At 51.4% G+C, this 27,614-nt stretch overlaps 1 protein-coding gene and 1 long non-coding RNA gene across 6 annotated transcripts in view; one reads left to right on the forward strand and one right to left on the reverse strand.

The window, feature by feature from the left end:
• Positions 1-23,140, forward strand: part of RASSF7 (Ras association domain family member 7) — a 36,885-nt gene extending 13,745 nt beyond the window's left edge. Inside the window, exons 1-6 of one of the 4 annotated variants that reach the window (XM_017813053.1) lie at positions 3,020-3,096; positions 16,022-16,175; positions 16,366-17,270; positions 18,239-18,407; positions 19,068-19,178; positions 20,202-23,140. In XM_017813053.1, the coding sequence (XP_017668542.1) occupies positions 16,073-16,175; positions 16,366-17,270; positions 18,239-18,407; positions 19,068-19,178; positions 20,202-20,278 (1,365 nt within the window). In that variant the 5' untranslated portion in view covers positions 3,020-3,096; positions 16,022-16,072 and the 3' untranslated portion in view covers positions 20,279-23,140. Of the gene's footprint in view, positions 1-3,019; positions 3,097-14,213; positions 14,328-16,021; positions 16,176-16,365; positions 17,271-18,238; positions 18,408-19,067; positions 19,179-19,922 lie in introns of those variants that run through there. The other 3 variants (XM_017813063.1, XM_017813033.1, XM_017813044.1) reach the window with 3 other exon arrangements.
• A 214-nt stretch (positions 23,141-23,354) lies between these two features.
• LOC108496401 lies at positions 23,355-27,231 on the reverse strand. 2 transcript variants are annotated; one of them, XR_001874446.1, is made up of 4 exons: positions 27,195-27,231; positions 25,794-27,001; positions 25,027-25,665; positions 23,355-24,012 (listed from the first exon to the last, which is right to left on the reverse strand). It is a non-coding gene; the product is annotated as an uncharacterized LOC108496401 (long non-coding RNA). The 2 variants fall into 2 exon arrangements; XR_001874445.1 differs by having other exon boundaries at positions 25,027-27,001.
• Between the last annotated feature and the right edge of the window lie 383 nt (positions 27,232-27,614).

Genomic DNA, 27,614 nt, shown 5'->3' on the forward strand with positions numbered 1-27,614 from the left:
CTGAGGCACATGAAATGTTGTGGCTGTGTCAGGAAAGGATAGTGACTGAAAAATCTCCTGAGGCTCACAGGATCTGGAGCCACATTCCCAAGGCCTTAAGGAGTCCATGGGAAGGGGAGAAGGAGAGGAAAGCACCATGGGGGCCATGTAGCCCTTGTGCCTCAGAAGGAGGGGGACTGCAGCTCTTGCCTCTGGTGCCTGCTGGGAGATGGCAAAATAACAGACGACCCTCAGGCTGGCAGGAAGGTTTGACAGCCATTATGCTGACTGCATCCAGCTCCTGTGGAGACGCCTCTGAAAATCTGGCTTCTCACTCTTTCCTTTTAGAGATGGGCCTAAAAAAGAAGCTTTCCTCTACTCTCCCCTCCCAACAACAGCTCAGAGGGTTTTGTTTTTGTGCCTAAAGCCGAAACCCAACAGCTCTGCAGATCCCGGTACCTCAAATACCCGTTTTCCCCTTATTGCCCGTGCTGACTATGCACTGTAGCACAGGTTAACACTGCTGTGTTTGAGCTGGCTTGGATGGCTGTCTCAAGGGAGATAAGCTCTGCTAAGAGAGGCTATAGTTGGTCACTGAAAGGTGAGCTTCTCCTCGCACACACTGCATTTGTACTCATGAGGGGTTTTTGTGCAAACGTATTCTGTATCTTAGGAAGCATCAGAGCAAGGACACTTTTTGTGCTTCTAAGGAGAGCAGCAAGACAGTATCATTTTCTTTGGGGAAACTCAGATAGGGTTGCTATCTCATCTGCTGCTGGAGAGACCAAAGGACCTGCTTGGTTATGATTCAGCTGCTCAAGATGCTGAGGCAGCATTGCTCTCCTCCCAGAAGCAGCCTGGCTACACAGTGTACGAGAACCATGTGACTTTCCAAAACTCTAAGACAAACCTTTGGAAGACCCAGCAAGAAACCAGTGAGACCAAACCTAGAAATCAGTTCAGTCACTATTCCTTGGTCAGTCCCTGAAGATGGCCCCAGCGTCACAGGACCTTTAGGAATAAATCCAGACAGTGGATGCACTGAGACAGTGCAATGGATGGAGAAGCTGGTCCGTGAGCCAGGCTGGAGGAGCTCACCATTGTGAAACTATACGCTGGACACTTTCATCCATCTCGGTTAATGGAAGATGTGGAAAACTCTCAGTAGGGTGGGGGATCAAGGGATCATGAAGGTGTGGGTGCAGAGGTAGAAGATTATTTTTCACAGTATTAGCTTTACCTTTACAAGTGAAAAGGAATTTCCAATATTTTTACAACCTGCAAAAGACAGAAAGATTTAAAACACAAAATCTTTTTATTAAAGGAAAGACAATCATCCTCACTAGTGGCAAATGAACCTCTCCTCAGTATGTGTCTAATTAGGATCTCAGAAGAGTATCCAAGCTAATAAATAAGATATGTATCTCCTGAGAACAGCTTTTGTTGTTTTCTTTTATGGATCTTTGTTCCTCCTGCGCTGTACGGTCTCCAGGGCATGGCCTGTGTTATGGAGTGCCAGATGTATTATCTGATTTTAGGAGATCATAATTATGAGGAATATGTCAGAACAACAGAAAACTTCATTTAAAAACCCAATTAAAGCTGCCGAGTGACAGCTACATACCTGTGTGTTGCATCACCTCCTAATCCCAGCAGCTTGGATGTGGAGAAGAGAGTAGTTAAGGATATCCAAAACCTTAGATACGGATATCATAAGGTCCACATGAGATGGGGATTTTCTGACTATCAGTTAAAATTAACACACATTTTGTGATGGAGCAGCAACCCTGAGATCTGTTTTGAAGTGGTCATCTCAGGATCCGTGGTCTGATGGCTGGGTCATCCTTCCTCATGAGTGGTAGGATGTTTCACAAGAGATTCTGGATAAAGAAATATAAACATAACTGTGTGTGTGCTTCACTGTGGGTGATGCTTGGCACTGGGGTTGCAGCAGCACGGACATTGCTGGAGCACCTTCGCCAATAGAGACCACCAGGATGGGATGCTGAGGCTGATGCCATCACAGCCATCCCCATTGCTTAGTGGGCTGTGGAGGAAGAGCATTGGTGTGCCAGGCAGGGGAAGCTTTCAGGTGGGTTTTTTGGGAGCTAGAAAAGCAGATAGAGGGAGGAGGTGAGAAGTTTCCAAAGTCTCCAGCACAGCAGCAGGCACCTTTCTTCTTCCAAAACCGGCTGAACCTGTCTCCCTCCTATCGTCTTGCTGTGGTTTTAGGGTGTTCTAAGCCCCTGGCCAGCTGAAGGGCATAGGGCACAAGGGCTGCACCCACCTCCTGGGCCAAGCTCTTCCTCTCTGAAAAGGGGTTGTTTCCTCTGTTCTGCTTGGGGACCTGCCAGGACAGGTGGAGCTCTGGGCCTTGCTGTCAAACAGGCTGAGCGCTTCCAGCCAGGAATGAGCCCGCCCATATGGCCCCATGGGAGGGGGGCCAGGAGTCAGGGATAGAGAAGTACAGTGAGATTTTCCTTGGTTTGTTTTTAAGAAAGAAGATTTTAAGACTTCTTTTAAAAACCATGATAATGTTTTCAGACTTTTTAAGAAAAGATAATTTAATAACTTTTTTAAATAAAAGGAGAATTTAATATTTTTAAAAGCTTTGTTTAAGAGGGCTTTTTTAATAGAGGATTTAAGACTTTAGGGGGAAAAAAGCAGAATTTATGAGCTCTTAAAAAAAAAACAAGCAGGAGAATTTAAGACTTTATTTTAAAAGGAGAATTTTAGTTTGGTTTGGTTTGGTTTTAGAGAGGATTTATGACTTTTTTAAGAAAGAAGAATTTAAAGTTGTTGATTCAGTGCTCTTTTAAGAAGAATTTAAGACTTTTTTTTTTTTTAAGGAGAATTTCAGATTTGTTTTTTTTTAAAACAGCCGAGGCCGCGGTGTGAGTTTGGGACGCAGGGGGCGGGGCGGGGCTCACCTGGCGGGGGCGGGGCTCACCTGGCGGGGCGGGGCTGTCGAGGCGGGGCGCGGCAGGGGCGGGCCGCAGGTTTCCGCGGCTCCGCGCTGCGGAGCGGAGCGGCGGGACCGGAGCGGGGCGGCCGCCGCCGCCGCCCAGGAGAGGAGCCGGAGCTACAGCTGCTGAGCCGTGGCCGGGCCGGCGGCAGGTGAGTGCGCACCGGCGCGGTGGGGCCGGGCCGGGCCTCCCGACCAGTGGCCGCCGCTGCTTTGCAGCACCGGGGCGCGGCCCTGCCCTGCCGCAGCCGGGCCGGCACCTCCGGGAGCGGCCCCGGGGAGGGGGCTGCGGCTGCGGTGGGGCCGCTGGACACGGATCTCCGCGGGGAGAGCTGTCTCCGGGGCAGCCGGCACCTTGCCGCCTGGCAGGGCCCACGGGAGAGGGGGACAACCCCCCGGGGCTGCAAACTGGAGCGGGGGCGGCGAGGGGCTGGCTTGGGGCAGGGCGCCGCAGGAACCCCGGATCCCGTAACGAGAGCCGGGGCTGGGCTGACTGGGAGCGGCTTTCGGCGCTGGAGAGCCCCCGAGCCCCAGCGCCACCTGCCTGGTGCCGCGCCGGTCGTGTCTCGGTCACAAGCGCCGGGTGGTTTTGCCTCCCACCTGCTCGGGGAGCCGGGCGCTGGCACGGGCATCCCCAGCAGCTCTGGCCACCGGCATGGGCCACCCAGGCCCGCTCGGAGGAGCAGCATCGCGGCCCCACTTAGCGCGGAAAACGCTGGCCAGAGCCCCCAACGGAGGAGCAGCCGAGGCGGCGTGGGGTCTCAGCAGTCCATGCCATGAGCCTCCTCCCCTCGCCATCTGCATCCCTGGGACAAAGCTGTCCGTCCTTCCTCCGTCCAGAGACGTCTCCGTCTCCCCGAGGAGAAGGGTTAAATTCCTCGATAAGAGCCAGACTTCAGCTGCATACTTCTGATGCCTTCTGTGAACTCTGCCGGCAGGTTGGCAGGTTGTTTCGTAACTCCACTTGTGGCCTGCTGGGGGGAGGAGGAGGGAGGGGGGACGGGATACCAAACTTCTCTCCCTGTTTTTTCCCTGCCCTGCAACAGCACTTTGTAACTGCAGGTTAGAAACCCAAACGTGTGTTAAGAGTGTGGTATTTGCGCAGAAGGAGAGTCAAGAGCCGTGCACCCCTCACTCAGAGGGGCTGCCTCCAGCACAACCCCTGGCACTCTCCTCAGGGTGGCTGATTTCAGGAGAAATTAGGGAGAAACAGGTGGAAATGAGTGAGAAGTGCTCCGGGAAGCAGGACAGAAGCTTTGTCTGCTCCTCACAGTGAGCGAGGGCCACCTCTCAGGGATGCTGGTGTTAACGGCACACTGGCGGGCCCTGGCCTGGTGCTCTGCCAAGACTTGCCAGGCAGGCCCCGGGAACGTGTGGGAGCAGGAATGCCAGAGCTCTGCCGTCAAATGGCAGGGCGCTGGATCCTGCCGGGATGGGACAGTGATGCTACACACACCTGTCAGCTCACCTCGAGAGGCAGCTGTGTGGGGTTACACTCCTCATGCGGCAGGAATTGCAGCTCTTCTTAGGGAGAAGAGAACAAATGCGTGTGCACATGCTGTATGTGCAGGAGCGCTTCCAAACGCTGCTTGCCTGCCTTATCAGTCAGTGCTGGTGATGTCTGCTCAGGAAGGGGTTATGGGGAAGGATGGACATTCTTACCTTCTGCTGGTGCCGCTGGAATGCCAGGAATCCTCCTGTATCCCAGTTATCTGCTAGGAGAGCCTGAGCATGGTGCCTAGCTTCCCTCTCCACATAGCTCCACTGGCTTCCCCACACCCTCTTGAAGGAAATGGCATAGAAATCAAAAAGCTCACACAAGTGCTTACATCTTCCTAAAGCCTTTCTTCCACCATTTCGTAGAAAGCTGGGAGGCCAGGGAGCACAGCTTGCAGTGCTGTGGGTGCCGGTCTGGGGGTCCTGCACTCTGAAATTTCCTAGCAAGGGGGTGGCAGTTGCTCTAAAATACAAAACTTTGCAAATGAGTGCAAGAGAGACATAGGAATTAGTTCTACCCAGGGCTTGAAGAGGGGGACCTGAGCAACTGTCTCACCCTGAGATAATAAAACAACTTAAAAACTAAGTTTAATTTATTCTAAATATTTTCCCCCCCTTATGCTTAAAAAAGTGAGTTATGGCTATGCTCAGCTACTCTGTAGCTTTGGATACCCGCAGGCCCCAGTGAGGGTGCTGGGGAGCTTGCCAGGCTTGACCAAACCTTTGGGTGGCGGCTGGCCAGAGTGGTGCAGCAGCAGCCAGCCTGAATCATCCTGGCTTCCCTGCTCTTGGAAATATGACTTGTCCAAAAAAGGTAGGGTGGTGTAATTGCTGAAGATACAGGGATTTACTGCCCCAAACAAGTAGAGGAGCTTCTGTGCTGAAGAATTTTGGATGTTAAATGGGGTTGGTGGGAGCTGGTGTGCTCTGACAATGTGTGCGTTGTCCACCTCCGTATTGGAGATTTGTATTGTGCTTGCCTTCACCATCACCATGTGCTGCAGGGAAATATTGCTTGAGTGCCTCTGCTACCATCTGAACTGCACTGGTTCATCTCATCTATGTTTTTCAGCGTCTCTCTGTCCTGCCTTGTGTCTTCTGCTATATGAAAAACCTCCAGTGGTGGCTTGGAATGGACCCAAGCCCATGTTCTGTTGCTTCTCCATGTGTTGTAGGGGTGATTTTTTGGGACCAAACCCAGACAAGGGGTTAATCCTCCCTGGCTGGGAGGCCATGATGTGTGTGCCAAGACTTCAGAGTAGAGTATTTTCCGGAGTCTTGTGAGGTCATGTGCTGTGGTGAGCTAGGAAGAAGTCCAGGTGCTACTTGACAGTGGGTTGCTCTGTGCCCAAGATTAAATAAATGTGAAGGGACACTAAGTGTTAGCTCTGTGTATATGCATTGTTTTTGAAATCTTTTTAAAGGATGTTCTTCCATCTGTCCCAACTTGTCTGTGCCCTTGTAAACCTGTGTAGTCAAATTAAGGCATAAGCATGTCTCCACTGAAGGATTTTAACAAAATCCTATTGTTGCAAATGATTGCTACCATTTTTATGTCCTTCCATTTTTCAGATGCCAAGTTTATGAGCTTCTAAAAGCAGCTGATTATCTGGCTTTTTGTGGATTGGAGTCAGCACTTTCTTGAGGGCTGGGGTGCTTCCAGATGCATCAGGCTAGTCATCTAGAAAAACTTGTTGCAGCAAAAAAAAAAAAAAAAAAAAAGGGGCTGAAAAAATAACCTGGAACACTTCTTACCCAAACACATGGATGGATCAGCCCGAAGCTGGAAAATTCTGGGCAGTTGAGGATTGTCTGAATTTGGGAAGGCTTTCTCTGCTATTTCCTAACCCTGCTGTAGTGCAGAATCTGCTGAAGCTATTTGTCTTAGGAGCTGCGTGCTCAACCCTTCCCAGGTGTCTCCTGTGTAACTGGAAGGACTGATGATGGGATATCACAGTGCTCTCAACAGAGTTTTGGGATCCAGAGTCCCCCATGGATGTTCTCCATGATGCTAAGCACTATACTCCTGAGCACAACGGGGACTTTGGAGGCACACAGAGCATCCTGTAGGAGAGTAACTGTGTTGTCAGAGAAGCCCAGCAAGTGGCAGCTTCCCCTTTGCTCCCTGCTTTTCCTACCAGCCCAGGGAAGCCATTGGCACCCAGATGGTGTTGTGAAGCTGTCTGACTGTGTGATTGCAGGGAGAACACTTGAAGGGTTCTTGCTGGTTTAATGATTCCTGCTGGGAACATTGCTTTCCCCAGGAAGTGTAAGTGTACGGCAGGGAGCTGGTTTCTGCCTCTGGATGCTTGCCTGAGGCAGCTGGTGGTGTGCAGCAGGTTGGATGAACACCATAGGCATCTCAAGATAAGAATAAAGATGGGTTGATTTGGTTTTTTTGGAGGCTTTGTGGTTGCTGTTTTCACTTGCCAGTTTATATTTTCTTTTCCGAGTTCTGGCAATGTTTGGAGATGTCAGGGCTCCTTTCTGCAAGGAGCCAAACATACTTGTGGTAGGAATGCTGGGTAGACCAGGCTTTTACCTCTTTGCATGTTGTGATTGGTGCTGGCTGGTTCCTGCAACATGAACACACACACCCCTGCTTCTCTGAGGGACAGCTCAATTGTCAGAAGGCAGCTTGCGATCCCCCTGGCCTCTTGACCAGTATGCCCAGGTCCTTGCATAATGGTTTGATCTTGTAGAAAGTCTGTGTATCCCAGACTTTCTCTGAGGTCATTTCTCCTTCCTCTTCTCCCTGCCCTGATTCCTCTGGAATGGGGCTTTCTCAGGCCTGTTTGTCACGTCCTCGGGGTCCTATCCCAAAGGAGTGGATCCGCGACGCTTTCCCAGGGCTAACCCAGCCTGGGCACAAGGTTGTAACACGTCATACCTGGTCCAAGGTATTCCCTTCTGCCCACCGTCAAGGGGGAAAAAAAGCTGTATCTGCATAGGCTTTTGTACCTCAGAAAGGATTCCTGTAGTTGTTGGGGGGATTTCATTGGGGTTTCTTTCTTTCTTTCTTTCTTTTTAAGACCTTTTCTATTGCTCTTTCTAGTCTTTTAAAAATCTTATAAATTCAGCATCATATGTAGCAAAAGGACATTTGTTCTTCCCACTCTGAAAGGGAAACATCCTTGGGACCCAGGAGTGGATGTACTAGAAAGATTGCTTTGAATTTTTGAGATGCTGCGTGCTGAGGACTAGTTGTCCCTCAAAACTACTACTCAAGTATTTTTTTGGAGCACTTTTATGCGGTTCAAGGATCGCCTCGACTGCGACATTGGATTTGGTCCTGTCCTCTTTGAATTCACTTGGCTTTTTAATGACCTGCCAGGAGTATGAAGAAGTTGGAGTAGGAAGTTCAAAAGGACATATTTCCACAAAGTGACCCCAGGTGAGCGTTAGTTGTGTGAGGATTAAGCTCCTAAATGCTTCGGAAAAAACAATATATTTTTATTGAGTCCCCCTTTCTGCACAGGCAGGAGAGCCAGCGCAGTCCCTGGCACCAGTTCCTGACCTACCCTAGTCCTTCAAGTATCACTGAGTGCTGGCATACTTTGACTGCCAGTGTTTAGACCTACATGTGGAGAGGGAGGTGAAGCCCTTTGCTGGCATCAAAACCCCTTCAGCCAAAGGTCCTTTGCCTCCCAGCAGAGGCCATGTGGCCATGATTTCTATCACTTGTTGAAGGACAGTGATTTTTACCCCTGGATTGATGTCCCAGACTGAGTTGCCTCTCCAGAGATATGCCATGATTTTAGTACTTTAAGAGTTTATTTTCTCTGGGTAGGTTTAGGTGGGATTGATAGCACCTCCACCTAATTAACCAAGTAGTGTGAAAGCAGAGACTTCTAAAATACCCAAGTGTCTTATCAAAGGTTTCAGCCTGGATTAATTCTGGTTCTCTTGTTTATTTGTCTTTGTGTCTGTGTGTGAGAGAGAAAGGAGCCTTTTCAGCTCTCTGCAAATGGTCATTAAAGACCTTTTCAATCCTATAAAGTTATAAATAAATATCCCTGACAGCATGCACCTGCATATTCATCAGTGCATCCTCTCCTCTGGAGACCCAGCAGCGTGTCCTTGACGTGTGGCTGCTTTATGAAGCAGGCTAGGAAACTGCAAGTTATTTTGGAAATGGCAAATAAAATCTGGGAGGTTTATCCCTGGTTGTGCATTTGCTAATTTGTTAATCACCTTCTCCTGTAGGATGAGAACTAGAGTGGAAAGACAGTTGCTGGTGGCTGACACCAGCTCTCCTGAAGGAGGCTGGAAGGCAGGTTGGCTGGAAAATATTTGTAGGTCATTTTGCTTTTTTGTGTCCCTGGTCCTACTTGGAGGAGAGCTGCAGAGCCTGAATTTTCCTGTAATCCTGTGGAAATTAAATTCTTGATTAACTTGAGAGGCGACAGGGAGAGTGCCTGTCTCCACTTGCCTTGTTGCTGGCCAAGGTGCATGTTGTCCTCTGGGCTGGACTGGGTGAGCATCTCCAGAAAGCTGTGCTTTGAGGCTTGTTTCTGGCTCTTCTAGAGGCATTGGGACAAATAGCTCATTGGTTGGGTTTTCCCTATATGGGTCTTGCCCTCAAGCAGGGGGAATGGAAATTATCTTTCTCTCTCCTCTTTGGCTGAGGAGGAGAAAGAGGGTACTTTGGAGTATTTCCAAGGCTTGAGCAGGCTCTTGCATCTCTAGATTTGCAATATTTGTCCAACCTGGGGAATGGGCTGTGTGTAATAATAGGGAAATGTTCACAAATTACTTCATGCCTTCACTGATGACTGCTGTGGAAGATGAATGCAGCAGAGACACGGGACCTGCTGGCATATGTGTGCCATGATTGTGTTTCTGTGCAGATGGTCTGGCAAATACCCTTCAGAGCTGAATTGAGAGTCATCCCCTAAAGATGATGATGAACCTAATCTAGATCAGCCTAGATGAGTTCTAGATCAGCCTAGGGCCCAGAAATACCAATACCTAGCCCTGCCTCTGCTGGGAGCTGGAAACCTAAATACTTCCCCAGCCCATCCTGGGCATGGCATTAGGGTGAGCTCAATAGAAAGGAAAAATGAGCATGGCAATACAAAAGCCCTTCCTCTTTCCCCTCTAATCTACATGTTGCTAATTTTGCTTCTCCCCCTTGAAAAGAAACTATGGATTTACTTTCAGCTGCTTTCATGAAGTCACTCTTCACATGCGGGTCTGAGGGGGATGGTAATGGTTACAGGAATAGCAGGTGCTGCTAATGGTTCCCTTGAAAACCTTCATGTTTACGGTAGACTTTACTAGCCAGCCCTGCCAGCTCTTCTTCCCCCATGGACAGTAACTATTAGTGCTGCAAGGGAGAAATGTGATGCGTGAAGGTGCGAAAGATGATCCTTCCGCTTCCAAGGCTGAAACATTGTAATGTGAGTGTGTGCAGTAGATGGAGGGGGGTTTTTTTGATGCTTTTAATATATAATGAGCTTTTGGTTGGTGGTTCATCTCTGGGATGGACTGACTGGTAGTCATCCCTGAAATGTCATTACTGCCTGTGATCCTTGAATTGGCTCTCAATGCCGGCCTGCCATGCCAATAAGTCTTAGCTTGTTTAAGAGAGGGGGGGAAAAAAGTTTCCCGGCTTCTTCCCAGTGTTATTTCTGAAGCCTTCATGTGAGTCTGATGCTGTAGCAGATCCAAAAGCTTGGGTTAAAGAAATGGTAAGAGAAATCCCCACAGGTAGAGCTGGGATGGAGTGAGTGTCTGACATCAGCCATAGTATGAGCCTCCCTCCCCAAAATCTGCTGGAGGCCATCACCCCGAGGACTGTCCCCATCCTGTGTCACAGCCCTGGGCAGGATTTGTCCCTGACTCTTCCTGCCCTGCTCAACATTGCTAGCCTCCACAGGTATGTTAGTGTGGGTCTGTAATTTTGGGGAGGAAGTGGAGCAGAAAATCCCCAAGCCTCTATTTTTCTCTTAATAGGTGGTTGCTGGCATAGTGCTTATGGCTCTCCAGAAATCTGTCTCTTTGGGCAGCTCCTGCAAGATCCTCATGTATGGGGCTCATCCTCCTTGGGCTGCCAGGGGACTTTGGTGGTGGTCTGTGACTTCATACTAAAGTTATGCTTCAGCTCTTGAGCATGCAGGTGCCACAGGATGTAGTTTTTCTTTGACACCTTTTGGGTGCAAAAAGCCCTTGAAACATGGACGAAACTTCTGCAGATGCCAAATGTGCATTACGTGTTGTAGGATGCCCACAGAAGACACTGCTTGCTGTCGAAGCGCAGCGTGCTTTGGGGGTGTGTTTAGGCTGGGGTCCATCTGCACATCTCTGGTAAAACTGCACCTTCAGGTTAAATTACTGATTTCAGTCATTTGCTGATTTTTAGGGCTTGCGGTCAGGCACATCATGTCAGAGTGCAGAGCTGGATGGGGAATGGTGGGTGAACTGAGGATGTGGGGGCTATTATGGCCACCCCTAAATAAGCTGCTTGGGTGTAAATTAGAGCTCCATGCCTGCTGCTTCCTTGCTCCTGGGTGCTTGTGGTTGCTTTGCGTAAGAGCTGGTGGCTTCCATAGGCCTGAGGGGTGAGTAATGCTTGCACACCTTCCCAGTGACAGGGAAGCATAAAAAGCTGCCTCTCTGGGCTGTGACCACTCTGGTAGGACTCGTTTGTCATCTCTTGAGCACATTTAACCACTGTCAATGCTTTGTGCTGGGTTGAAGTAACCCATTTGCTGCTCTGGTTTGGAGCCCTGTGCAGATGTCCTGCCCACAGTCTGATGGCCCCAATGCTGAAGGACAAGACGATGACCTCTTTGGTAGGTCTTGACAGCTTTGCACCAGGCCAGGGGATGTGTTCCTTCGGGATTCTGGGGCCACCATCCTCAGGACAAGCTGGCACGATGGAAAGGGCATGTACCCAAGTCGCTGTAGACAGGGGCTTTGTCTGTTGCTCCTGGATGCAGTGCAAGTGACCATCAGTGGTCCCCAGAGCCTGCTGCACAGACACCTCGTTCAGAGATGTCGATGGTCATCTCTACCCAGCATGGGAACTGCCAGCCCTGGGAGCGCCACACTGTCAACCCTTGCCATGGCTGACCTCTGCCCAGTGCTGGACATGCCAGCAGTGTCAGCGTTGACTGTGGCATCACCTTCTGGCCTGGGAGGGACATGGCATGGAAAGCCCAGCAGAGCTGCTTGATCCCTGCAACAGCCCAGCTGAGGGCAGGTGGTGTCATTCCAAAAGAGGGACTCGAGGCAAGAGGACACTGTTGATGGTCTGGAGGGAAACCTGGACCACAGCCCATCCCCTCCGACCTGCTGCGGGATGAGTGTTGTCAGGAGGCTTTGGTTCTTTATGGATCTTTTCTGTGTTGGGTCACCTCTCCACATCTGAGTAGAAGGGAGGCTTCTCCCCCACCAGCGGTCTCAGCAGGCAGACAAGTACTATCTCTTCCTTTTGGTGTCCAGGAGCTGGGCCCAGTGCTTTGGGCAGTGAGAGACTTCAGGAAGTATTAAATAGCTGCTGGATGTGTCACCACAGCACTTGATCCAGGGCAGTGAGTCACAGTGAGCCTGCCAGCATGAAAGGTGGTGGCACGGGGCCACCCCTCCCCTCCCTGCTTGATGTTTTCTTATATATTGGTTTATTTTTATTTTTGTGCCTGGGATGAGCATCCCCCTGGCATTGGGTGGGAGAGGAACAAGAAGGTCAAGTTCAAAGTAGGAATAAAATGACTGACAGTACCCCAGCATTTTCCTGGAGTGTATCCAAAGAAATGCAGAGCTGCTATTCCCCATGGACACCTTGGTGCTTCACAGATAGGCTCATCACAGCCTGCAACAAGTACAAATACATCTTTATTAACTATGAGTCTCTATGACTCTACCCCCAGCCCAAACCCTGACCCAAAAGGCTGGTCTTCTCAATTCTTTTCAGTTTTAATTACACTTTCTGGGAAGCTCTTCCTGTGGCCCTGCTCTCCTTCCAGGAGGTGGACATAGTTAGGGAGGTGAGTGAACCCACAGAAATTTGTGAAACCCTAGTGCTGGCAGGATGCTCATCTCAAAACCTTTATGCTGGTCCCAGATGGTCCTTGTTAGGAGCTCTGGTAGAGGTCTTTGGGACACTTTGGGATTTGGGTTGCAGGATAGCCTTGCTGTTAAGTGCAATATGGGTGGGTTTTTTCTGAACCAGGTTTTTTTTATTCCTGTGTGTGGCAAAATGTGGTAGAAAGACTCTTGCAAAGTGCTTGCAGTCCTTGGCTGGAAGGTGCTGTCTCAGCTTCTGAGGGACCCTGTGGGGGACACGGCAGGGGTCCCTGCAAATCAGTGTTGGGAGGGTGAGTGCACATGTATTATTTCAGGTCCGGGGAGATCACCAAGCCCTGGCAAGTCCCAGCAGCCAATCAGGGTGGCAGTTTGCAGGAGTAGAATGTTCATCCTCCTGCACATGCAGAAATGCTGCTTCATCTCCTCTTCCTTTAGCCTGACAGTTTCAGAGAGGCTGGAGACAGCAATGTCAGTAAACAAAATAAAGCTGCAAGATCTAAGATTTTTAATTTTAAATTTTTTTTTTTTTTTTTTTTTTTTTTAGTGTCAGCATTTGAAATTCCGACTCTCAGGAAATCTGTTGAAGTCGTGGTATGAATCATCCCTACTCTCAATTTTAGGATGTATCGCATGAGGACGGGAGCAGAAAATTAGTCATTTTTTTAATCTGCTTCTGATAAAAATTGTTTACAAATCCACAGTGGTGGAATGGTGGGGAAAAGAATAAAATGAGTGGCCGTCATGTGGCCCGGCACCTGCAGCCACCTGCTTGCTTCCCTGGTGCTGTTTTGGGGCAGCAGCAGGGCCTGGCAGCTGCCTGCACTTCTGGCTTGTAATCAAAGTGACCTCCTAGGGCAAATACAAACAGGCAGCTGGAAATCTGCCTCCCGTCCAGAAGCTTCTCTTCCCCAAGAAAAACAGTTCTTGCTCAAGGAAAAGCCCATTTTTTCTGTTACCTGGTGGTGTAACTGTTAATGCAGGTGGTTGGCAGCAAAGCTCGAGGAGGGTCGTATTTGCAAGTGGAGCAATGAGACTGTCCCCCAGCTGTTGGGTTTTTTTGACTGATGGTAAAGAGTTGGGTGGACTACAGCAGAGGTGATGCTGGGGGTGAGGTGAAGGCTTTTAGGTTTATTGCCTGGTGGGTTTTTCTGAACTAGGGTGATACTGGCATAGTAGGATATTGAGAATGAGATGCTGTGTTAAGGTTGTGATGTCCCTTCCAAGCAGGAACTGGAGGGTGCAAGGAGCACTGGAGGTTTACCTCAGATGAGGATGAACCTTTGTCTTGTCGGCTTCCCTGTGAGCCCAGAGCTTTGGAGGAAGAGGGCAGCCAGGCTGGTTTTGGGTGGGAGTTGATCCTCCCTTGGAAGGCAGGAGGGAGCAGCCCCCAGCTCTATTTAGCACCCTCTTCAGGGAGACAGATAACATCCTGTATCTGGCAGCGAGCTGGGCACAATGACTCCCAAATACCCCAGTTGTTACAGTGAGTGATCAGTTGGTTAACAGGGACCCTCTGTGCTTGCAAAGATCTAAGGAAACAATAAAATCGACTGGGTTTTGGGGTACTGGGGAATGTGAGAGGGAGAGATGCAGCGAGGACAATGCCCTGGCTGCTTTTTTGTGAGGGTTTCTCTCACATAAGGAGAAAAGCTGGCTGCCACCCGCTCCCAGCTTTTTGGCAGTGGTGTGCCACGTGCTGGCTGCTGGTAAATGATTGCCCGGGAGCGCCAGCCAAGGCGGGGCCAGAGGTTGGTGCGGGGTTTGAACCCAGACGGGTGCCTGGGACCCGTGTGCCGGCAGCCATCCTGCTTCCACAGCCCGCAGTGTTCGGCAGCCACTGGATTTCTCGGGCAAGGTGAGACTGTGTGGCGTGACTCAAGAAGCTGGGTTATTTTTCTTATTTATTTTTACACTCCTGGCCTCCTTACCGGGTCATGGCACAGGAGGCAGGATTTGATACTAGCTGGGTCCCTTGCAGGGGGATAATGCTCCCCGGGATGTGTTGCCACTCCGATTTTGGCATTAGGGTACTGCTGAGGGGGAGGCTGGGGTGTGTCTGTTAGTGTACAGCAGTGGTTTCAGGGTGAACTGGGTGGTGCCGCAGTGGCACCTGGACTTTGCTCCATGCCAGGGGACAGTTACGGCTGTGAATACACAGAATAGGGGGAGCAGTGCCAAAACCCAGCTTTAAAATTAAATTGGGTCAAATCTTGTAAATTTTGGTCGTTCTGGCCTCTCAGGGAGGTCAGTCGAACCCAATGTGCCCTTCATCCCCACCGGTTTTCCCCGGTCGCTCAGCCAAGGCAAACATGAGCTCAGCGCTGAGGTATTTGCACTGCTCTGTGCCCATGTTTCGGAGGTGGGCAGGGAGGTGACACCAACAGGACCCGGCATCTGCACGGAACAGCCTCACCAAGACATGTCTACCCTATTTCCTCCTCACCTTTCTCACACCATGACTAAAATTCCTCGTCACTGGAGATAGGACCACCCTTCAAGCCCCTGCCTTTGATTACTCAAGTAGGCAACAAAAATAATGAAGGAATGTTTAACCTGAGTTCAAGCTTTCTCACAGCCTGGCTGCAAACTTGGGACAGCTGGAGCACAGGATGGAGGGGCTGCAACCACATGGGTGAGGTTGTGAAAGCAGTTTGTGACCCTCAGGACAGAGGGCCTGGGAGTTTCCTGTCTATGTTCCTCCATGCAGGGCCTTCAGACAAGACTGACACTACTAAAACCAGTATTATAACAAGGAAAATAGATATATCTTTGCACAGTGTTTGAAAACAGCATAAGCTCAAATATTTGAATTCTTTACAGCTTGTGCTTAATTTTTTTTAATTTATGACTGTTGCAGTTGTTGAGCTGCTGGAAGAGGCAGGAGTTGGGTGAGCCCAGGCTAACAGGTGTTGTTTTAAGCTAGAAGTAGCTGATGGGTTAGAGTTGAGTCAGACCCCAGTGTTGGTCAGAGCCTGGGCTTCATCATGGGTGTTTATGCCTGGATCCCTCTCCCAAACCCGACTTTTGGTCATGTTTTTATGCAGAAAGAGGTATTATTTTAATTTCTTAATCCCTCTCTGATAAATTGAGATGGACATAAATAGATTAAAATATGCATTATCTGCACCTTCCCTCAAAATTCTATTGTAAAAGCAGGCAGCCAGTGGTTTCTCTGCCTTTTCCAATGGTTTTTGGAAAATCCTCCTGTGCTATGCTATCAGATTGTCAGAGAAATTGCAGTGAAAGTCTAGCAAACCCATTAAAAGTCTGTGCTCACAGCAGAAATTACCTGGGCATCCTCTGGACACGATGCAGTTGCACAAACCCCATCTCTTCCCATCACAGACATGAGGGAAAAAAATTATTTTTCTTTGCAGATGAATATCAGTGTTTAATAACATCAACAAAAATGCAATCTGTGCAGGGCAGCAGCAAGCCTTGGTCTAGGATTCACCCATGGGATGATGATTTAATGACACTGCTTTTCAAGTGTCTTGTATTCCTTGTTAGTGGCTTGGGATGGAAACCTGGTTTCTTTTCTCCCCACAGGCAGCCTGTCCTGCAATGACCTAGTGCACCTGAGGCCCAGCAGTCGTGGGGATGGAGCTGAAGGTCTGGGTGGACGGGATCCAGAGGGTTGTGTGCGGTGTCTCAGAGCAAACTACCTGCCAAGAAGTGGTCATTGCCCTGGCACGGGCCATCGGTGAGCCATCTCCATCTGCTGGGGGGATGCCCCATTTGCAGGAGCTTCCTGGGAAGGGGAGACCTTGGGTGGGTGGGGGTCCTGCTCTGCAGCTGTGGGGATGCCACCAGCTGCTGCCGGTGGGGCAGCAGCCTCAGCACACCAGTGCTGGCCACTGCTTTCCCTAAATGATATGCTCACGTCCTGGCAGGTCAGACAGGCCGCTATGTGCTGGTGCAGAAGCTGCGGGAGAAGGAGCGGCAGCTGCTGCCGCTGGAGTGCCCCCTGGAGTCCCTGGCCAAGTGTGGACAGTATGCCAACGACGTGCAGTTCATCCTGCGGCGGACAGGCCCCAGCATGACCGAGCGGCCCTCCTCAGAGGGTGCTCCACAAGCTCCCGAGAGGACGTTCATCCGGGCCAGTTTGCCCATCAAGCCCAGGCTCACCAGCATGGATGCACCCCGTTCTCGAGAGCCGAAAAAATCCATGACCTTCAACTTGGGTCCTACAGGCTCCAGCGACCCGTTCGCTGTGAGCCGATGGAGGCACCAAACACGGGAAGGGATCGACTTGGAGGGTGGTGGGATTGTCCAACCCTCCAAAGAGGAGCTGTTTAGGAGGGTGCTGCAGCAGCAGGAGCAGCTGCATTCCTTGGAGGCCCATGGGGACACCCTGGAAATGGACCTACGGCTCTGGGAGCGCAGCCGGCTTGCCGGCCAGGAGAATGAGATCCTCTATCTGGAGCAACTGGTACGAAGGAATGAGACAGAGCTGGGCGAGGAGGAATTTTGGCAGAGCGAGCTCCGGCTGGAAAAGGAGTGTGAGCGAGAGCGGCAGGAGAGAGTTAGAAGCCTGCGAGCCAGCCTGGAAGAGTACACCCAGAGGATCTTTGAGCTGAGTGCCCGGACTGAAGCCCTGCAGGAGGAGATCCAGTGGGAGATGGCTGAGAGGGCCAAGAGGGGGAAGGAGATCTCTCTGCCCAGCCCCATAGAGCTGGAGGACATGGCCACCAAAATGAAAAGGGACCTGGAGGCCAAGGTCAAGCAAGGCACCCAGCTGGAGAGCAACCTGGCCAGTGTGGAGAAGGCCCTGGAGGAAGCTGAAAAGAACTTGCAGGTAGATAGGACTGGGTTGAGCCACCCCATGGGGTAGTGGGACTTTTGGGGAGGGGATGGGGCCAGCTTTCCAGCCCCATGGACCAGTGGGTTGAGTGGGGTTAGTTACCCTACCTGGGCAGTGAACATGGCACTGAGTGCCACTCTGACCCAGCTGGCACAGGGTCCCACGCCCATAGCTCTGCATACAAGCTGCATCTGGGCTAGGGCTCCTGCTGACTAGTGCCCTGGGAGCACAGCATCACCCTGCTCCAGCACAGCCAACGGTGCTGGAGAGCCAATGGTCCACATGTGGGGTTGGTGGCATTGGCACAAGGGTGGATGTTATCTTGGATGAAGGAATCACAGAGGGCATAGCATAGGTCCTCATAGTGCCTGTGCACAAAGCCTTTTGACCATGCAAGCTGTGCAGGGGCTCAGGCTTATGGCAGGGGGCTGCACAGTGTGGAGATGGCAGCTCAGGCTGAGCTGTGATGCCCCCCCAGCTCTCCTGTTGCAGCCCCCCAACGTCAGGGGGTCAAGGGGCTGATGACTCCTGCCTTCCGCCCACTGGGTCCCCTTCGGTGGAGCAAAAGCAAAAAGCTTTCACCCAGCCAGGTAGCTGCCCTTCCCCAGCTGGCCATGCTTCCAGCATCTTGCCTTAAGCATCTCATTTGTGCTCGGCATCTCCCAGCACAGCAGCGGCTGCCATTTGCCAGCTACTCGCACCCTCTTGTGGAGATGCAGCAAACCAGGGCTGTTCCCAAAACAATGCCTTCTCATCGCCACTGCCTGAGCACCCTCCTTCCTGCAGACCCTCGGAGAGGGGCAGCTGAGCCACAGTACTCCTGAGGTCCCCTCCACTGACTTTGGCAGAGTGAGCCCCAGCTGTGGGAGCAGCCCCAGGGGTTGTATCCCCAGGTTGTGGCCTGGGGACATAAGGGGAACATGCAGCTCATCCTGTTCCCTCCCTCGGTGTGTGTTTTGCAGGCCCAGACCCAAGAGCTGGAGGAGTTAAATAAGGAGCTGAGGCAGTGTAATTTGCAGCAGTTTATTCAGCAGACGGGGGCCACGGTGACTGTCCTGCAGGCCAGGTCTGAGGAGGATGCCCAGCCGGAGCCGAGCCCGTGCGAGCTGCCAGCCTACCGGAGAAACGGAGGTCAGCATGCTGCCGCTGGCTCGGCCACAGGGGCTGCTCTGCGGTCCCCTGCCTGCTCCCTGCCTCCTTCTCCAAGGCATCAGTCCCAAAGCTGGCTGGTTCTGCCCTGGGCACTGAGGTTAGGCAGCAGGGATGGGGTTTGGTGCTGACACGACAGTCGCTCACCACTCCAGTGGGTCTCTGAGCTTTGCCACCCCTGGGGTTCTTTCCTCGCCCCCATTGAAGCCTGGGGGCTGCTCGTAGACCTGCTCAGAATTCAGATCCTGCAGTGCTGCTTTAGGGGCTGAGGTGACTGCAGGAAGCTTTCCTTCCCAGCCTTGCTGCATGTCACCGCAGCAGCTGTAGCAAAAAGCAGGTGGCCAAGGGCCAGCATCAGTCCCCAGGGGCTGTGGGCTGGTGGGGACAGGCTCTGGTCACCAGCGACCTCTTTGTGTTTGGCAGGGGAAGGGTGAGTGTGGTGCCCAGGGCCATGTCTGCATCCTTGCAGGGACAAGAGGAGGTGGGGGAGGCTCTCACAGAAGGGGACCTGGTGGTTTCTCCTCCAGAGCACCTGGAGTGGGTGATGTGACTGCCCTGCAGCACTGCGGCAGCTGTGCCCAGAAAGCAAAGCACAGGATGTGCAAGCCCTGCCTAAGCCAGGTGTATTTCCCTGTCCTGTAGGTTTTCCTCCCACCGCTGGTACCGACTCACCTCCCCGAGTCAGCACCAAGCAGCTCCTCAGCCATCCCAGGACCCTGCCGGAGCCCCTGGTGTCCAGCCTGAATCCCGAGGGTGCGTATGTCCCGTTGGGGCCCTGGGAGCATGAGCCAGTCTGCAGAGGATGGGTGGGAAGAGGGGAGAGGCTTTTGCTGCCCAAAATGGGCTGCAGAGAGCAAGCGTGTGCTGGTAGTGGGAGGCCGGAGCTATTTATAGATGCCATTAGGAAGCACAAAGCTCACACTCCAGCAGTCTCTGCTCTGCTGCCAGGGGCTCATATGCTGGTAGTCCAGCTCTCTGCCCTGCTGGGAGCTGCAGAGGATGGTCCTCACCCCCTCTCCTGCCACTCTGGGCTAAGACCTTGCTGTGATTAGGGNATGATCTTTCAGGTACCTTCCAATCCAACCCATTCCATTCCAGGATTATATGATTCTGTGAGATCCACTTTTACAGGAGCTACTGTTGCTCCATCTTAGCAACCAGTTCACCCCAGACCCCTTTCTACCTCCTGTTACTCTTTTTTCACCTTGCACCTGTTTTTGAGTGCAGCAAAAGTGAGCTCTGGTGTCCTTGCCTGCCATGGCTGCCTCCATCCTGGCATCCCCTTCCCACCCACGCCACCATTGCCTCAGCAAAACCCTACTGCCATCCTCCTCACTGCCCAATACATCCACCCCCATCTTGCCAGATGCTGCAGCATCTGCATGTCCATCTCCCAGGTTCTGTGCTCACGTACATCCTCTTTTCTGCTCCCCTTTTTGTGAGCACTTGCCCACCATGGTGGGATTGCTCAAGTAGTTTTTTTCTCTTGTCTTGCAGTTGTATCAACCAGGCAGAGCATCTGGAGGTAGAAGGGCCCAGGCAGTGGAGGATCAATTGCCTTGCAAGTGTAACTGTATAAATAAACCATATTATATATATATATTTTATATTTTTTTTTTACTGCTTTATATCGTGAATGGATGTGGATGGCCAGACAGAGTATTTTTACAGACTATAAAATAAAACCAGAGACTGACAACACAAAGCAACCATCTTCCCCTGCGGATGAAAGTGACCCCCTTCTACTTTTTTTAAAGCAGTTTCTATATTCAACAGAAAACAGCGGTGCTCCCATTCTGCATAGCCTCCTCAAAAGATCCATCGTACATTTGGAAAAGTCCTTGTTCCTTTGACTAAGGGAGCAGAGCTGCAGTGGAGACCTGCCTGGAGACTCACCTGGATGGAGCAAGTTAACAGATTTTACAGCATCTGGTCGCAGCAAGCAGGGCCATGACAAATAGCTTCTTCACTGGCTGCAGGGGAGGCACAAGAGCAGCTTTAAGACAAATTTCTGGCCCCTCTTTTCTTATATATATTATAAGAAACCTGTAGTAGAAGCCCATTTTCCATGGTGCCATGGACCACGCTTGAAGGGAGCAATGGAGCACAGAGCAGGAGCTTGTTTTTCTCATATCCACTTAGTTTTTCAACGTGTTTTTAAAATAAAAAATTGCAGAATGAGCCCTTCCTCAGTGGTGATGTGAGTGGGGAGCAGGACCAAAACGTTCTTGGTGACATTTTCCCTGGGGGTTTTTTTGATTCTTTTTTCTGTTTGTTTTTTTTAACTCTTGATGGCCAGTAGCTACTGTTTTGTTCATCTGTCCTCTGTCCCAGTGGGTTGCCTTGTATTTTAATTGCAAAACCAAAGCGGTTTGGGGAGGGAATGAGTTTGTCCAGATCCTCAAGCCTGTTTTCAACGCGTCATATGCAAAAAACATGACTTGGGCACAGCGTTCACCGTAAAATCCTGCTTTCCCTGTGCGAATGTAATCCTGTGTGCTGCAGATCCAGTTTTCAATAAATCTTTGGGAAAGGATTTGAGCCAAGTGAGCGTGCTGTTGTGGGCAGGGTGAGCCATCTCTGACAGCTCCTGGTCTGGTGCCTGACGGACACATCTGAGCTGTTTGTGCACCATGCAGCTGCCTCTTTCGTTTCCAAGCCATCTCTTTCTATTTGCTGAAGTAAAGCTGTAAGTATTTTATAACCGACTGAATCTTATGCACACAGTGCTCTTTTTTCTTTTTTTTTTTCTTTTTTTTTTAAATCACAAAGTGCTTTACAGCCGGCGGATGCAGCTTGTCTCCGGTGAGATGTGGCCATCTCTGGGATGAAACATGACAACCTTTTAATAATGCACAGCAGCAGCTCGGAGCATTTTAGGACAGGAGGCAAAGGGGATGGCGGTTGTCTGCAGATAGGAGCAGGTAAGGGGAACCTCCCATTTGCCTTCAAGCCCCTTTGTCTGCACCTGGATAACAGCAGCCAAGAACGTCAGCTCTTGCTGTCCATCAGCATCTCCCCTGAGACTGCTGGGCTCTGTCCCCAGGGACATGCCCCTCTCAAAGCCAATTTTCAAGGTGCTACCACAGCCACCAGGTTGGTCAAGTGATATTGAAGGATTAAAGTTTGTTTTGCTGGGAGATCACTGGTCTCAGGTTACCACTGGACAGCTGCTGTAGTGAGGAAATGCAATTTTGAAGTTGTCTTTTTTGAATTGGGGCTTTTGGGTTTTTTTTGTGGGGGTTCTTTTTCAAGTTCCTCCTCACCCCCCTCCTTAAACCATGTATCTCAGGGAAATTAGTTAAAAATGCATTTGCTCCATGCAGCTGCATCTAGTTTCTCCCATTTGCCTGTTTTTTGGACTTTGTGCACTCATTTTTTTGGACTCTCTTGCTTTTTAAAAAGATTTCACCTCGCTAAGAGAAGTGGAGGGTGATGGAGGTTGTAAAGAGCATTTCAGTGCTGCTTGGGAAAAACACCCAAGAAGTGGGTTCAGAAAACTCACTTGCCTTGGATATGGCTAGATTTTGGAAAGTCCTCTGCATGCCCTGAAAAACTGACCTCTGCAGGTTAAAAACTGGATCTTTCATTTTTGGGGCTACATTTGTAGCTTTGCCTTCAGCAAAATAAATGGTAATCAAGAGAAAAGGGTCGTCACTTATGGCACTTCCTACTGGAAAAAACGGGGGCAGAAAATTAATTTGAATCTGATTTTGCGGGGGATTTTGCCCTCTGTTATGATTATATATTGTTGTTGCGGGTTACTTGTGTTCAGTCATGATCTCACACGTCAAACCAGCACCAGTCTTTCCTGGAGGGAGGTGTGGTAGGGTGTGGAAAATAAAAGTTTAAAATATATATCTCACAGCAGATTTTGACCCTTCAGCTGATGCCCCTTGGCTGGGATGCAGGATTTGGAACTGTTGCATGGGATGGGAGACAGTGTAACTCGACCGTGTCCCCCGCAGAGGTCTGATAATCAGGCAGGGGCCTAGAAAGAGTACTGTAGCCAGGGGTTAACTCTTGTTTTTTCAGCTCAAGACTGTGGCACTTTGCAGATTTTCTTCATTTTGTGTCCTACAAACCATCGCCCAGCTGCTGCCTAGGCAGCAGTGTTTTGTAAGGCAATAAATTACTTTGATTAACACCTCTGTCCCTGCTGTGGTGCACGTGGCGGTGGGGGGGAGAGGCGTTAATCAAACCCACACGTTACCTCAGGAGCTCCCCAGCCGTGGGTGACCTATATTCCTCCCAGCACGGGGGGCCTGCGATGGCAGGGCGAACGTGCGGGTCCCCGCGTGTTATTTAACTGAGTGAGGCTCAATACCCACTCTGGCTCCCCCGCCCTCCCGCTTTTATCTGCTCTAAAGCCTGTGTCAATAATACATTTCTGCCATTGAATATTTTATTGATGGTTTGACTTTTTTTGCTGCTCGCAATTCCCATTTCAAGGCTGCGTGATTGTTCCTAATTAAAATTTTATGCCCTGGGACAAGCCTTCTTGCTAGAGTGGAGATGATGCTGTCCTTTTCTAGGCCACTACAGAGCAGTAGGAAGGAATTACCCATTGTTATGAGATTAAAACAAAGCAAATAAATTATTGTTTTTCCCTTGAAAAACAAACCAAAAGCCCAGCGTACGATGCGTACTGGAGAGGGAACAACTGGCTTGCGGGCAAGGCAGGCATCTAAGCGTACGGGGTGGCTCGAGGATGCTGTGCCTGGCTGAGCAAGGACTTGTGTCCCCATGTCCCTCAGGCATTGTGGGCAGCTTCTTCCTTCCCTGTAGTGGGCGGGAATGGGCTTCAGAGCTTCTCTCTCCTCAGATGTTTCTCACTACTGGCTCCAGTGCCACCCAAAAATCACAAAGCACAGTGACCTGTTTGTCACTGGTCATCAGCTCTGGCTTTTTGATGCCTTTTTTTTTTTCTTTTTTTTTTAATAAATCTGCAGGCTCTGTCAGCACAAGACATCATTCAGGAGAGTAATTCAGCCACCTCCAGCCTCCCTGGAGCTCTTTTCCTCACTGCACTACATGATTTTTAATTTTTTTTAAATATGGCAATAGAAAAATTGCCCCCATCTCCTCTCCCATCTACTCTGGACTGTCAGCTCCTTAGGCCAGGCATCCTGTGCAGATGGTCTGGGTGCCAGCACTGCCCCAGGCCAGTACAGTTTCTCAAGACACTTACACCACCCCCAGTTTGCAGTCACAGATTTGTACGAGTTCCTCAGTGTTTGGGTTTGGATTTTTTTCCCCTAAATTTCATCTAGAGTGGTAGAAGCACTTGTGCTGCCTCCCAGCCCCTGAATTTGGCAAGCAGCTTTTAAAGCACACACTTCAGCTCCAGTTACATAAGGAAAGGTGTGAATATCTGGAGGAGAAAATGCCTGTTGGCTTTGCTCCCCAAGTGGTGTCCAGATGCTCTGCTGCTCCTGGGTGCACAGCTTCTACCAGGGTAGTTCACTGCAGATGGAGAAGAGCTGCTTGAACTGGCATGCGTGTCCATGCAGGGAGCATTGTCTGCTCTCCTATGATGATTTTTCTTTCTGTCTCAGAGTACAGACTGAGTGCATTCTACCTTGCCCTGGAAAAAAAAAAAAATAAAAATCATAAAGCACTAGAGGATGCTGGGAAATTTTCTTGTTTATGGATGAGCAAGTTTCTCTCCCAATGGAACCTCCTGCCAGCAGAAATCTTTTTTTTTTTTTTTTTTAGGATGTATTATATAAGTCTCTGCTTGCATTTAACTAACTGACTTCCTCTTAAACAATTTATGTACTCCTTCTATTCCTCAGAGGCCAGCCTGCTCCTTCGGTGAGGCTCACCACGTAGGGCCTGCCAATGGGCCACGTTACAGACAGAACACGACAGGCGCTTCTCGGTGTGATGCTTGGAGGGCTAGGCCTGCTTGTTTCCCTCCATGAGCTGCTGAAATGAGAACAAAAATCTTTGAGGAGAACAGAGAGTCCCTTCAGCTCAGTGGGCCTGATATTCAGCATCTTCCCTCCTGTAAGGCACAGCTCTGCCCCTCACCAAAAAGCTAAGAGCGTCAGTTTTGAGGGAGAGCACGCAACTACTCTTGTTACCAAGCTAAGTATCACCTGTTTATTAGCTACTGAAAAACATGAAATTAAGGGGCATCACAGTCCTAGTGTATTTTCTCATCACTCAGGAGCACTCAGCAGCTCTTGGGCTGGGGCAGGAGGGAAGGTACTGATGCCAGGCTTTCTGCTTGAGGGACGACCATGTCACAACCTTCTGCTCTCCTTTTTGAAGCCACCTTCCCCGGCTACAGAGGCAAAATAAGAGATTGGAGGTACAGGGCATGCAGCGCACATCAGACACATCACTGAGAAGGCACAGCTTTCCTCTTCAGCTGGTCTGGCACCCTGGATTACAGTAATCAGCACCCAAACACTGGTTTTGTACTATTTATTGAAGACTTCAGGTGACAGCACAGCAGGTTAGTTTTGAATCACGCCCTAAGAATGTTAAAAACAGGAATTGAGCTGTATGCTCCCCCCGCTTACTGGAGACACACAAAAAACCAGCAAAAACAAACAAGCAAACTTCTTTTCAACCCCTTCCCTTTGCTTACTGGAGCTGAACAGGATGGTTCCATAGGTAGCAGGAAGTTGGAAGCATTCATACCACAGTGCTGTTCACGGGAACTGGGACAAGTCTTGCCAGGTGACCCGCAGAGCTGCTTCTGCTAGTGGCATCTCCAGGGGTTAGTCATCAGACAGCACAGTCCCAAACACAGGGTTATTTCTTCAGAGAGAAACAGAGCACCTTCATTTTCAGATGCAGGTTTGTTACATGCGCAGTAACCTATAAAATGGGGTGGTAGGGGACTGTGGGCTTCTGTTTCAGCTCTCAGACACAATTGTACACGTGTGGACTTTGCACCAGGTTTCCCTCTCTCCCTAGTCTCCGCGTGGCTACACTGTGCTCCTGCCTGCTGGGGACTGGCAGTGGGAAGATGCTGTAGGTGCAGCTGGGGAGGAAAAAAGCATTCCAGGCCTGAGACAGCTGCGAACTTGCCTGCCCTCCCCACCCCCTCCTCTGCCCCCATCAAAAAAAAAGGCCCACTTGCCTTCTGAACAAGCATGAAAGCAGCTTTAGTAAATTCAGTTGATTTTCCTGACTCTCCAGCGTCTTTGAGCACCCCAGACTCACTCAGTCTGCACAGGGAACAGAGGGAGCTGATTTTTCTTGCGGAAGAGCAGGCACTCCTCTGGGATTCAGAGGGAGAAATGACAAATAAGAACAGGCAGGAGAGATGGGGACAGGCAAAATTTCTCAGTGAGAGACTTTACCCATGCAGCGGACATTGCTCTGCCTTCTGTGCAATTAACTACTTACTGACCAGAGCACTGCCAATTCCTTTAGATCAAGCTTTTACAGCGGTGCAGGGCTACATGGGAGCAGCTCAAGGAAGAGGGAGAATACCCGAGTCCTTTCAGGGAACCTTGGCAGGCTGCGGTGAATCCTAGCTTATTATTAGGAACTTGAGCTGACAATAAAGCTGTGCTGCTCTTCACAAAAGACACTTTGCAACTACTCAGCTTCTTCACCAGCCCAGAAATCACAAGAGAGAACTTTGTAGGAGAAGCCATCTGCTTCGTCACTTCCTCCATTTTTAATGACAGCCACCCTGGGTGGCTGGAAGAGTCCCTGCCTGGCTCGCCTTCCTGTTCCTCAGGGCCATGAAGTCAGAGTTCCCTGCGTGACATCACAGCACAATCATGCAAGACAGCTCTGAAAATGCCCAGCCAGGGCTGGGGCGCCAATACAACCCTGGCACAAGAAGCAGAAAGCAGCAAGTAAAGGTGAAGGGTGGGATAGGAACAGCAACAAAAAAGGAAAGTGAGGCTCGTCTCTGCTTTTCGTTTAACAGATTAGAGAGTCTCTCTTTAAATGTGACTCATCTAGGGCAATACTAGGAAGAGTTTCTTCTATTAACACACCCTTGGCAAAAGCAGTTCAGTTAGTCGCTGACCGGGTATCAAGACGTCACCGGCCGGGATGATGCGTCTCTTTAACTTGGTACGGAGTCCACTAGCACTTATTTGCTTTGGAGAAGAGCGGGGGAGGAAAGAGAGGCGCATGCCATCCCTCCTGAGCAACTTTACCATCAACTATTTGCACCCACATGCCGACACGGCCCATTCCCTTCATCTCTGTTCCTGCCGGACACACTGAGCCCTGCTGCGAGAAGTGTTCCATCTTTCCAGGCTCCCCTGTGCAGTGCGGCCGATCGCGAGGCGCTACCCACGGCGCATCGGGGGTCCACGGTGCTGAGCATGGGGAGCTGCTGGAGACGGGACAGTGGCGCTGGGTGGGGGACGCCGACTCCTTGGCACGCCAGAGCCCCTCACCGGGGGGGGCGGGAGGGGAGGCGGGCGTCGAGGCGTCGAGGCGCGGGTCCGTGGAGGCGAGGCGGCCGCACAGCGATGTCCGAGGAGCAGGTTAGCCGCTGTCACACGCACAGTGGAGTCGCCGAGAGCACAATGTGCGTTAGTCAGTGGCTCACCTGCTCCTGGAGGGTGACGGGGGGCGGCGGGGCCCGCCTGCAACACAGGACACACCGGGCAGCGCGAAGGATGGGGGCGCAGGAGGGGGGAGCAGCGCCGGGCTCCGCGGCGCGCCGGGCTGCAGCTCCGCGCTCCCACCCCCGGGACGGGCTCGCCCGTGCGGCCCCGGGGCCGGCGGCGCCCCGCGGCTCCGGAGCGGGCGTCCCTCCCCTGCGCGGCCGCCGCTCACCTGCGCTCCCGCCGCCCCGCTCCCGCCGCCGCCGCCGCCGCCGCCAACTTCTCGCTCTGCCCCGGCCCGGCCCACGCCGCGCGCCGCGGCCCCTCGCCCCGCCCACCACGCCGCTCCAGCCAATGGCGGCGCCGCGCGCCCGCCCGCCGGCCCCGCCCCCGCGCGGCCCCAGCCAATGGCGGCGCCGCCACCGCCCGCCGACGGCCGCGGCGGGGCGTGTCCGGGCGCGCGGCGCGGCCCCCCCGGCCCCCCGGCGGTGACAGCGGCAGGCGCGGCGCGTTCGCTTCTGCACGTCGCTGCTGCTGCGGGGAGGAACCATTTGTACCTGTTGAGCCGCCGCCCGCCCCCCACTCACCCCGCCCCGCCGACCCCTGCCCTCCCCGCCCTCGCCGCCCCGCTCGGGCCGGCGGTTGCCGGCGG

The sequence above is a fragment of the Lepidothrix coronata genome, unplaced genomic scaffold (genome assembly GCF_001604755.1).
Source record: "Lepidothrix coronata isolate B3197 unplaced genomic scaffold, Lepidothrix_coronata-1.0 Scaffold1, whole genome shotgun sequence".
Taxonomy (NCBI): Eukaryota; Metazoa; Chordata; class Aves; order Passeriformes; family Pipridae; genus Lepidothrix; species Lepidothrix coronata.